This window comes from Salmo salar, chromosome ssa15 (assembly GCF_905237065.1).
Source record: "Salmo salar chromosome ssa15, Ssal_v3.1, whole genome shotgun sequence".
Classification (NCBI taxonomy): domain Eukaryota; kingdom Metazoa; phylum Chordata; class Actinopteri; order Salmoniformes; family Salmonidae; genus Salmo; species Salmo salar.
This window is the reverse complement of record NC_059456.1, coordinates 51,596,264-51,608,879: the sequence shown is the minus strand read 5'-3', so window position 1 is coordinate 51,608,879 and position 12,616 is coordinate 51,596,264. Positions and strand designations below refer to the sequence as shown.

The window sequence follows — 12,616 nt, the reverse complement described above, 5'->3', positions numbered from 1 at the left end:
AAAAATATTTCAACACAGGTAAGACATTGAACTTCTATTGTAGGCTACATCGGGTTTATGAGCAGCTGAGAAATAAATATAACAACACTTATTTCACTCCACTCATAAAACACTGTTTAAGGAGCATGCTCTCGCTGCCCGACAGGTGATATTCGACCCAAACTCTGTATGCCATGGGCTCCCAAACTTTTTTCCTGCTGCTAACCAGTGTTTAGTTTGGTAAACCGAGGGAAATCTGTTCAGGAACATTGATAGTAACACCAATTGTTCTGTGTATGTTTGGTGGGACGTTGCTGGAATATTCTCCTAAGCCACAGAAAACTGGACACATTAATGTTCTTGCAACGTTCCCATGAAAAGTGTCTAGGACAATAATATTGTTAGTTCTGAGAACATGGTAACCATGTTCTGGGTAAGTTCTATTTGACATTAAGGAAATGGTCTCTTGGAAACATTTCTTGCACATCACGGGAACATTCCTATTAAACCTCTTAAGGGAGTGTTCTCAAAAATTGTGGGAATGTTTGTTGTTAGCTGGGATGGTGCCAAATTTATGAGCCGTTTTAGACAGATTCGCTAGCAAGGTCACTTGGCTTCTCAGACAACTTTGAGAAGGTACTAGCTAGCCTAGCAAGCTAACTTCAGCTAGCTTCGCCAAATAGGCCTACAAATAGTTACTGAACACTGTCTGTGTGGTGCTGATGCTGCTGCCACCAGCTGTTTGGCGCGAAACAAGCATGGGTGAGTGAAACTAGGCCCTTGGTTACACCAGATATGCTATGAGAATAGGATAGATAAGCAGCCCACATTTTGGTAGCCTTTAAAAAAGAAAAGCACAAAGAAATGCTTAGTTACATTATCACTTGTTCCAAGGTACAAATCTGTTGTTCTGCCCCTAGGCAAGGCAGTTAACCCACTGTTCCCCAGGCGTCGAAGACGTGGATGTCGATTAAGGCAGCTCCCCGCACCTCTCTAATTCAGAGGAGTTGGGTTAAATGCGGAAGACACATTTCAGTTGAAGGCATTCAGTTGTACAACTGACTAGGTATCCCCCTTTCCCTTTCAAATCAATTGCTGTTGTTTCTGTTGAAAGTAGAACTGGTTGGATAGCAATTGCTGGCAGATATATAATCACTATATGTTAGCAGATTGATTGCATGCCGTAGGCATTTTATATTCACAGCATAGCCTATATCTGCTGACGATGACCCTCCTGAGACTGCACATTTAATCCACATCAAAATCCACCTGCTCATTCTATTTCATAGTTCTGCATAACATAGGTGCAGCAGAAGGCTTGTTTCTTTCCTCATCTTGCGCAAACTCAAAAAGCACCCCACCAAAACAGTAGTCTTCTGCATGCATCAACCACTCTGTGTGAGGGAGATAGAGAGAGAGAGAGAGAGAGAGAGAGAAAGAGAGGGAAAGAGAGAGTCGTGATGCACACGGTCTGACGCTGCGCTTCATTGTATCCTCAGCGAGTGTATTAGTGTGTGTAGACGGTCCTGCTGGCTTGTAGCATCCTCGGAACTGCATCAGTGAGTTTCGACTAGACTCATTGCTTCCCAAGAAAACCTCACCACAGGGGTCGACAGAAAAGTAAACGTTTGACTAATAGCGTCTCTGTCCGCACGTAACCCACTCTGAAGAAGAGCGCAAAGCCCCATTAACTTCGCACTCTTTCAAGGTAAATATGTTTTCTTTGTTGTGGATAATAGTCAAATGCATTAGGGAAACCCTCCCTCTATTCCATTATGATTTGTATAGATACGTCATTCATTGCTAGATACAACTGCATAGTATGCAGTATAATGTATTTAACAATTAGGTTAGTTGTCTTTAAAAAAAAAAGTTGGAAATAAATGGAAATAAATAAAGGCGTTTGCAGCATTAACATTGGGGAAGCATGCCCCATCTTCTGAAGATGCTAAATCATAGTGGATCATCAGTACGACTACAAATCATAATTTTGTCATTTAGGCTATAGAAAACAATTACGTCCTTTAGGGCACTTTGTGACCCAAACATATAGCCTGATACTGTATGGGGAGGGAGTGGGTTAGCTTGGTCCACTGGTGGATATTTCAAAAACAAAAGTATCAGGAGTCCAACAAGAAAAAGGCTACATGTCAATAGTATCCAGTTAGAGGTGTGTGTGGTGTTGTTTTCATTCATTTGTCAAATGCAATATATGACATTTTTAAATGCAGCGGTAATATGGCATTTTCCTCTCAGCTTTCCTCCACTGTGGTTCTGATGTGTTTAGGAGATGCTTCCCTGCGACTGGCAGGTCGGTATGCGCTTGCTGGGCTGCACGCAGGGAACCATTTGGCCGATGATAATAGTTTAGAAACAAAGCATGTGTGGTGAAATAACGATAGAAAAAATACCAAACAATGAAAACAAGTTTTTTAAATTGAGATTCTTTTTTTTATATCATATTATGTTGTTTAACGGATATATTTTCTTGAAGCCATGCTCTTGTTTGTGGTGGTGCTAAGAGGTCATGATTGCAAGACCTACAGTGCATATGGCACATGTCATAGATAGTGATTTTATGTAGGCCTATAGTACAACTACTAAGCATTTATTCATGTATATATGGCTATTGGTATTGTCCTGGGTTTTAACTCAAGGTCATTCCCTATTGGAAAATGATGGAAAGGGGACATGCTGTTACATAATGTGCCTGGCCAATGTACAGAGAGAGTACATATACTGTAAGAGAATCAGCCAATGACTATTCTTTACTAATATGTGGCTAATAGGCGGCCCCAGATCCTTAGAAACGTACTGTATGCAATTCGGTACGGCCTCAGTGTACTGACAAGAGGTTTTAATAAGTCAACATGCTTTTTCTCTCTTCAATGACCTGCAGACAGACCTCATGTGGCAGAGTTGCACTATCTGGGTCTTTTTTAATAACACGACTAATGCTACAGCAGTAGATTCAGACAATGATTTCAGGGAATTATTTGATAAACTGGAACAAGTCACGATGAAGTTAAAGCATTGGCTAATATATTTGTTAGATGCCTTCCAGTTTGGAAAGTTCAGTTTGAAACTTCTCTTCTCCTCCCTCCAGTGTCGCCTCTAGCCTTTTGGTGGCCCTAAGGTTAGGCTAAATTTCAGGCAACACCGTAGGCTACACCTCTGTAAGCACGGACTGACGGCGACGCCTTTTGGACTTCATTTTTTGGTGCAGTACAGACTGAACCTTGGTTTCCACATCGGTATTTGGTCTGGTTCGGACAATCTCTGAACCAATCATATACAGTACCAGTCAAAAGTTTGGACACATCTACTCATTCAAAGGTTTTTCTCAATTTTCTTGCTATTTTCTACATTGTAGAATAATAGTGAAGACATCAAAACTATTAAATAACATACAGTATATGGAATAATGCAGGAACCAAAAAAGTTATATTTAGATTCAGATTCTTCAAAGTAGCCACCCTTTGCCTTTGTGTTATTTCATAGTGTTGATGACTTCTACATTATTCTACAATGTAGAGAACAGTACAAATAAAGAAAAACCCCTTGAATGAGTAGGTGTGTCCAAACCTTTGACTGTAACTGTATGTCATGTTTGGTTCAGATTTGGTGCGGTCCAGACAGGCCTTGATTTCAACATCCACGGACATTGATTTTTGGTCCGGTCCGGACTACTATGCTACAATATATGCTATTATTTGGTTCTGTTATGTAAAATACAAAATAAATCATTATGTGATCTTGCAAGACATTGATTCAGCTTTGATCTAACTTTACTAAACAAGCACCATTGTAAGACGTGATAATCTTGTATTTGTAATAATGATAATAATAAGTGAAGAGTATGACTATTAGGTGTAAGCAGCATATCTTGATGAGGGTTATTTTAAGCAGTTTGAGCGCACTTCGAATCGTGGTGCTGAAAGGACAGCACCCTAACCAAGTGATTTATGAACATCAAGGCAGACACGCTGTGAATTTGGATCCTAGATCTCGTTGGAGTGATGATGAGGTTCATGTGGTGGATCAGTTTGTCTGCATACGCAATAAGCACTCGAGCAGGAGAGCGAGTTCAAGTGCGTCGTACATGAGCCCCAAGTCCATCACAAAATGTTTTGAGGAAAGCCGTTTTAGCATCCCCTGGTAGAGTTTTCTGTCTTTGGCTGCACACCTGGATTGTACAATATTTGAACTAGGTTTCCCTCTAGGATTTTGCCTGTGCTTAGCTCTATTCCGTTTCTTCTTATCCTAAAAAAGTTCATAGTCCTTGCCAATGACAAGCATACCCATAACATGATACAGCCACCACCATGCTTAAAAATATGTAGAATGGTACTCAGTGATGTGTTGTGTTGGATTTGCCCCAAAGATAATGATTTTTATTCAGAACTTAAGGTTAATTTCTTTGCCATATTTTTTTGCAGTATTACTTTGGCCTCATGGTGAAATCCCTGAGCAGTTTCTTTCCTCTCCGGCAACTGAGTTAGGAAGGATATCTGTATCTTTGTAGTGACTGGGTGTGTCAGCGGAGGCTCCTCAGAGGAGGAGGGGGAGGACCATCCTCCTCAGAGAACTTCATACAAATAAAAATTGTGAAAACTATTTAGTTAAAACTATACTAAATATATTCACATTTCACCAAATAATTGATTAGAACACAGTGTTATGCAATGAAGGTCTAAGGTAGCCTCAACAGCACTCTGTAGGGTGACACCACGCTGTAGCTGGAGGTCAGCTAGTTTCTGTCCTCCTCTGGATACATTGACTTCAATACAAACCTAGGAGGCTCGTGGTTCTCACCCCCTTCCATAGACTTACACTGTAATTATGACAACTTCCGGAGGACGTCCTCCAACCTATCAAAGCGCTTGCAGCATGAACTGACATGTTGTTCAAAGGAACAACTAATTAATCTAGTACTGAAAGCATAAGGTACAGCGAGCTAGCACTGCAGTGCAGAAAATGTGGAGAGTAGTTGACTCAAAGAGAGAGAAAGACAACAGTTGAACAGTTTTGAACAAATACATTTTCTTTACAAATGAGAGAGAGAGAGAGAGAGCTAGCTATATAAAAAATATAAATATTTTCACTTACTTAGCTAGCCAATGCCGCTAACTAGTTTAGCCTACTCAAACACCCAGCTCAAACAGAGAGGTATCTATGTTACCTATCTGGCTATGGCTATCCAACATTGAAATTCTTCCAAGTCAAGGTAAGCTTTTGGTTTTATTAATTTATTGCCACTGATAAACTGCTTTCTAACTATACACTGTACTGCATGATTGTAGCGGGTTTACTAACAAATTAGTTCTTGTAGCTATGCTAACTTGACTTTAGCTACTATGAGACAACGATGTAGGCTGTGTGTAGCAGTTATGGTGTAAAGGTTTGGCTTTGTAAGGTTTTTTCAACTGGTCACAGACAGCTGATGTGTTGTGCACTGAAGTCCACAAGCGAAGGGAAAAGGTGAAAGGACGAGAGAGCGTGAATGAGAGAAGGAATTATCCAACGATCAAAGAGATCACGCTGTTTGTACGTGGCTGCTATGAAGGTGAACTGTGTTTGTGTGTGATCAAGGCGGTATTCATTCCGCCGATTCTGTTTAAAAGAAATCTTAAAACGAAGCGAAACTGGGATAAACATAACAGAATTTGTCCAATAGAAACACTCGTTTGCAACTGTTGTACTAATGGTTACACCCTAGATCAGCTAGATGCAGGCAAGATTGTAAAAGGCGGTATTGAATGTGTCACTGTCTGTCACCTTGATTACTCAAATTTCTCTCGACCTGTGCATCTACGTTGTAAACTTTCATTCATAGGCTAGGTTGTAGCAACCTCATGATGGGTACAGGGAAAATGTGAGTATCATGTAGTAGCCTAAGCCTATCAATGTTACATTGAGCTGCGTGAATGAAATATGAATGACAGTCATTCAATATGTTGTAATAGAAACGGCAGTGAAATTCCACATGACTGTTTAGTCACGGTAATTAGGTTTGTCCAAGTTCTGATGCTACTGATGGCCATTAGTAGCCTACCAAAATTGATAACTGCCTGGTACTTAGGGCTCTATTGTCCCTCTAATCACTCTGCCATCAATGTAAATGCAATTAAAAAACAAATCAAACACTTCATGAGAGCCCATGAGCTCAGGTTGCACAACATTTCTATAGGCTGTGCAATTGTGTGAGAAAACAGAGTGATGGCCTCTATTAAAAAGAGGAGATTCTCATCAGCTTTCTATAGGCTAGGCCAACTATATGTATTTCTCAACCTTCCTAAGTTTAAGCACATTGCTTCTCTTTACAACAGGTGTATAGTCTCTCTGGCTAGCATGAAAATGAACCACGGGAATAGCGTCCTCCATTCGCCATTTAAGTGCATAGATGACATGTATTTTTTCCCCTGCCGTTTTGAGACAGGTGCATGATAATGGTCCATTCTAAATCCAAACAAATTTCACATGTAATATTTAGTATATGTAAAGACAAGATTAAATCAGGAATAGTCTGATGGGTGTGTCTGATCACTTGTGTATCACTTGTGAATGATATATTATCACTTCTGAATGATGCCCTGCTTAAGGAAAGAAACAGAGCATGCCTTTTTTTGCGACTTTTTCAAATTATAGTCGTACACCTAATGTAGCCTAGCTCATAGGCCTATATGTTTCAAATTTGTGGAATATAATTTTCAACAAAAAAATGCACCTTTCTAATAAAAGCAAAACATGCATAATCGTATTTGCAGTCACTTCTGAGAATGGTGTTTTCCTGCTAATTGAACATTTGCGCTTGTAGCCTACTTCCGTGTGTGCATTTGTGCGCTTATAATGTTTGGAAATAGCCTATTAGTTGATCAGCATTTTAAGCTAAACATTGTAATCTGTTGTCAGCCTCATTACTTAAAAAAAAAAAATGATGCCAGTGGTTGTATTAATTTGGGATCTACAACTATCCCAGACTATGTTTGGAAAATCTATTTCTCGCATAGAATAGGTCAAAACTTGTACTCTGGGGGATAGTACATTGACATAGGCTAGTGCTTTTGCTGTTCATTAGGCCTACTCATCTTGTTGGCTGACGAAAAGTAAATGTGGACAGTTCTTCCAATATCTTCAATATGCACCTCGGAATTGGATAAGGACAAGCGACAAGCACAGTTGCTTCCCGATGTGTCTGTCTTCACCTGTAGCCTGTGAGAATGACTGGATCAGGCGACCAAGTGCCATGTGAGTGAGAAGTGCTTTGGAGCATGCAGCTGAAAGAAGAAGGGAATTATGATGATTATATTCAGCCCAAGGGCACAACGGCCAAAAGGCATGGATTTTTTTATAGGGCCACACAAAGGGGATGCCACCGGGAAATTCAAGGCATTATCAAGTGCTTGTCAAATTGTGAACGAAAGACTGATGAAGTGTGTACAGCCTGTGCAAAAATACAAAGCAGAGCTCATCCCTTTCATGCGACTTTAGAGCTCATTAGAGTCGCATCACTCAGCCTTAGAATGTATTAAAATCAAAACATGAAGCCCAACGTTTGTATCACAACTAAAGTTACACAAATAACTCTAAATTAAGCATATAGGAGTACTTGTTTCTTTGTTAACCGTTCAACACAGAATAGCCACATGTGCGCACTCCCTCAAATCGTTTGGAGAAAATATCCTTTCTATTTTATTCAGATATTGCATTCTTCATACTATAAAATAATGCCATGGAATTCTAAGCAAATATTGTCTGCTAAATGAACTAGTGTAGCCCACATTCATATGATATGGTATAGCCAGATCAGGGCCTAACATATGGACAACTCAGAGTATGCTATTCTGTTCTTCTGAAGTAGCCTACATTTTACTTATATTATGTTTCTTTAGACCTGTCTAAAATAAATTATGGATTTATTGTGATGGTGTAGACTATATTACATGAATTTATTAGACTTTTTAAAATGTAGATGTTCCAAAGGTCTGCATCAGTAGGCTATGTGTGGAAGCCAGGAGATGCTAAATGTGCTTATGTTAATTAACGGTCAATTACTGTGAGACCAGCAGTTATTTGCTTGACAATCACCGGCTGACGAAATGTCATGACCGCCAATGCCCTAGCAATGCTCATCAAAAAAATAATCGTCCTCCCTCATCTTAAACTTCACCAACCGCCACTGCCATGTATTCTCAAATTGAAAAGGGTGAGGGAGCGCCGCTCCCCCGTGCTACATACAGCAGCACTACATCCCTGCATGTCACATCTAGTCACTCACTGTGAATAGCTGATGCTGATGCTCTGAACTGAACTTGTACTTCAGAAATATGTACAGTTTCATCATCAGCGGATAGCCTAGTTCGCCGCCGATGGCTCTTGGCAACAGTGCTGTGTTTGAGAGCTTTGCAAAGAATTGACCCATTATCAGACTTGCTGTGCTCGCAGGGTGTGAATGGAGGAGCTTTTAAAGTGTCACACCTCTCAGAGTGGATGGGTAGTAGCCCGGTAGTTGACGATGTATGCTCATCATCGCTCTAATGGGACAGATCGGTCTGCTGCTGCTGTTGTTTTGGGGTCTACTTTATCGGGGTCTCCCTTAAATTTGTGTCAGAACATACTGCTTGCTTCGACAATACAGCCCCATCCAACCGTCGCCAAATGTTTGTCAATTGGGTATGCTCACAACAACACAGCTTCTTGTGGAGATGTGCTTTGACTTTCACTATCAAACCGGTTGCTGCATTGTTGGGTCAGGAGAGCGATAGTCTGACGTTGGCTTCATACACTGCTAGGCTACTACCTTTGTGGGTTCATAGCATGGTCCTATTGTGGGTGTGTTCAGTCCTCCTGCGCTTTAGTTAAGAAGGAGCCAACAACAATAATATCAGAGGTATGGAGATAGTTACAGTATCATGGTCTTTACTAGACCTGTGCCATGGCCAGATTGATAGCCCAGCTAAAGCATAGCCATGGTTACTCGTCACGCACGCAATGTTCTCCAAACTACCTCCACCACTTTGGTATATGTTCCATTTGATGATTTGTAATTAGAGCACAATCTAATTTCATTTCATGACATGACAGTTCTGGAAATAGTTTAAGTGGAGTGTAATCTTCAGTTGTTCTACGATCCCAAAGAATAACATGATATACTTGTTTTGTTAGGAAGGCAATTAGTATATGCTTGTCAGAACTGCAAATGTGTCCATAACATTAATATGGCAAGGGGCAGGCCTGGTGATGTTCTTTCGATGTAGCCTAACAGTCGCCTTCACTCAAGCCCTGTCTGTTGAGACTAAGAGTCACTTGGGTCAGCGTTAAATGTAATATATTTATAATTCATTCACTTTACAGTGCCTTCACAAAGTATTCAGACCCCTTGACGTTTTCATTACAGCCTTATTCTAAAATGGAATAAATATAAAAAAATCTACACATAATACCCCATAATGACAAAGCGAAAACAGGTTTTTAGCATTTTTTGCAAATGTATTAAAAATAAAAAACGGAAATACCTTATTTACATAAGTATTCAGACCCCTTGCTATGAGACTCAGGTGCATCCTGTTTCCATTGATCATCCTTGAGATGTTTCTACAAGTTGATTGGACTCCACCTGTGGTAAATTCAATTGATTGGACATGATTTGGAAAGGCACACATATGTCTATATAAGGTCCCACAGTTGACAGTGCATGTCAGAGCAAATACCAAGCCATGAGGTCGAAGGAATTGTCCGTAGACAGGATTGTGTTGAGGCACAGATCTGGGGAAGGGTACCAAAAAATGTCTGCAGCATTGAAGGTCCCCAAGAACACAGTGTCCTCCATCATTCTTAAATATAAGAAGTTTGGAACCACCAAGACTCTTCCTAGAGGTGGCCAAACTTCCAGAAGGTCAACAATCTCTGCAGCCCTTCACCAATCAGGCCTTTATGGTAGAGTGGCCAGACGGAAGCCATTCCTCATTAAAAGGCACATGACAGCCCGTTTGGAGTTTGCCAAAAGGCAGCTAAAGGTCTCTCAGACCATGAGAAACGAGATTCTCTGGTCTGATGAAGATCCTCTGCTCTGAATGCCAAGTGTCACGTCTGGAGGAAACCTGGTACCATCCCTACGGGAAATCATGGTGGTGGCAGCATCATTCTTTGAGGATGTTTTTCACCGCCAGGGACTGGGAGACTAGTCAGGATCGGGGGAAAGATGAATGGAGCAAAGTATAGAGAGACCTTTGACGCAAACCTGCTCCAGAGCACTCAGGACTTCAGACTGGGGCGAAGGTTCACCTTCCAACAGGACAACTGCCCTAAGCACACAGCAAAGACATCACAGGAATGGCTTCGGGACAAGTCTTTTGAATGTCCTTGAGTGGCCCAGCCAGAGCCTGGACTTGAACCCGATTGAACATCTCTGGAGAGACCTGAAAATAGCTGTGCAGCAACATTCCCCATCCAACCTGACAGAGCGTGAGGGGATCTGCGGAGAAGAATGGGAGAAACCCCCCAAATACAGGTGTGCCAAGCTTGTAGCATCATACCCAAGAAGACTCTATGCTGTAATCGTTGCCAGAGGTGCTTCAACAAAGTACTGAGTAAAGGGTCTGAATACTTATGCAAATGTGATATTTCATTTGTTTTATTTTTTATAATTTAGCACACATTTCTACAAACATGCTTTTGCTTTGTCATTATGGGGTATTGTGTGTAGATTGATGAGATTTTCAATTTTTTTCAATACATTTTCGAAAAAAGCTTTAGCGTAACAAAATGTGGGAAAAGTCAAGGGGTCGGAGTACTTTCGGAAGGCACTGTATATCAACAGCTGTCTCAATCTGAGATATCAAGAAACACTCTGTGTCAAGAAGGAGACTTTGTTGGCTCATGCTGCTACCTCAGTACAATGAAAGAGTATGGGACAGAGTATTTGTACCATAGCTACCTCACTCAGTACAATGAAAGGATTTGAGACTTGACATCAGGGTTGTTTTGCCCTAGCCTGCAGTGCGAGCTAAGGCACAGATGATAGTGAGTGTACAGTACACTCTATGTCTCAGGGGAATAGGCCATTCTAAACTGTGGTAATCACTAAGGACAGAGAGCATCTATCCACTTCATTCCATAGACCAGAGAGGTTGACATCCAGTTAATTTATCAGGCAATCTGAGGCCTCGCCTTGTGCTAGGTTAGGTATTCTATTGGTGATGTCTTGCCATTGTTATTCCGTTCTGTTCTGTGGCTAGCTCACAATCCCTATTAATTGTTTTTTTGGCATGGCAATTTGATTGTGAGTCCCGCTTGTCATGCATTCGGTTTCACCTCTAAGCCATGAAATTAAATATATATATTTTTTTTTTTCTGAATTCCTTGTGTTATTAGTATTCGGTTGGTGTTGGATGAATAATCACTTTTTATGTGGTTGTTTACCCCTTAGCAGAGGCAATGTTAAAATACTGCATGTAATTAAATCATAATTTGCAATTTGTTATCTTCTAGAGAATACTCTTTGTCATATATGTGATAATTCAATCAGAAATAATATAATTTATCCTTTAAAGTGCTGCTCTTTGTTTGCTACAGGAGGAAATTAATTAATTGATATGGCCTTTCCGATGGTATCCTATAATTTCTCATTGTTTTATGCAATTGCGACATTGAGTACTTTCCCCATTTTACATTAATCTGGCACGCTAAGAATTACACAACAATAACATCTGGGCACTTCCACGCTAACAGAGTGATGCTGAGCAGGGTTGGGCTGATGTTCATATTGAAGGCAGTCAATTCAGGAAGTTAACTAAAATTACACTACAATAATAAAAAAAAAAGACATTTATTTTCAATGACTTCTCTATAAACTGAAAAGTAGACGCTATTTATTTCAAATGTTAAAGATTTCAGAATTTTCTATTCAAATTACTTCCTGAATTGATTGCCTTCAATTCAAATTGAGCCCAACCCTGATGCTGAGACTCAGATGTTTTACTGTAAAATGTATTTGCTAATTATGCTAAGTACATGGTGCTTAATTAACTAATCTGGCTGAAACAGAATCAGTGTGATGTGCTGTGTGCATGTGTGTGTGTGTGTGTGTAGCAGTGTGAGCTGGGCTGATACAGAGACTGAGGTGCAAACAGCTGCAGGCTGTGGAGATAGGGCTAAGGCTAAGCAACGTGGGCCGATGGGGAAATTAGACACAGCAAATAATATGAACCAAGTCACAATTATGGCATCACATTAAAACGAGCGACTCGGGTCCACTCAGCCTAATAATCTCAAGGGATTGCTGTTGGATACAGACTAATTTGCTCCAATTTCCAGTGGTCTAACCCGGTGCATGTGTGTTGTTGAGTGATTTTAGGTACTTAGGCAGAGCAGAAGTGATGGATTGCATTGTTGTTTGCATTATACAGTATGCTTTGATGTAGTAGCCAGCTACGGGGAGGTAGGCTACTCCCTAGTGTATGCAGGCCTAAACTCTACCAATGTATCAAACCTGTTAGGTTAAAAATAAGACAATCATCGAAGCTATCCAAGAATATGCTTTGGTCCATTGATCATCTGTGTTTTATTGTCCCTGGTGCAGCTAAATATAGACATGGTATATAAATCCACACATAGTGTTCAACATCATTATGTTGCC

The 12,616-nt window shown here is 40.5% G+C and overlaps 1 protein-coding gene across 2 annotated transcripts in view; it reads left to right on the top strand.

Moving 5' to 3' along the window:
- Positions 1-604: 604 nt before the first annotated feature.
- The window catches only part of vsnl1a (visinin-like 1a), a 61,669-nt gene continuing 49,657 nt past the window's right edge, over positions 605-12,616 (top strand). Inside the window, exon 1 of one of the 2 annotated variants that reach the window (XM_014144859.2) lies at positions 605-741. In XM_014144859.2, the coding sequence (XP_014000334.1) occupies positions 702-741 (40 nt within the window). In that variant the 5' untranslated portion in view covers positions 605-701. Of the gene's footprint in view, positions 742-1,378; positions 1,688-12,616 lie in introns of those variants that run through there. The other variant, XM_014144860.2, reaches the window with a different exon arrangement.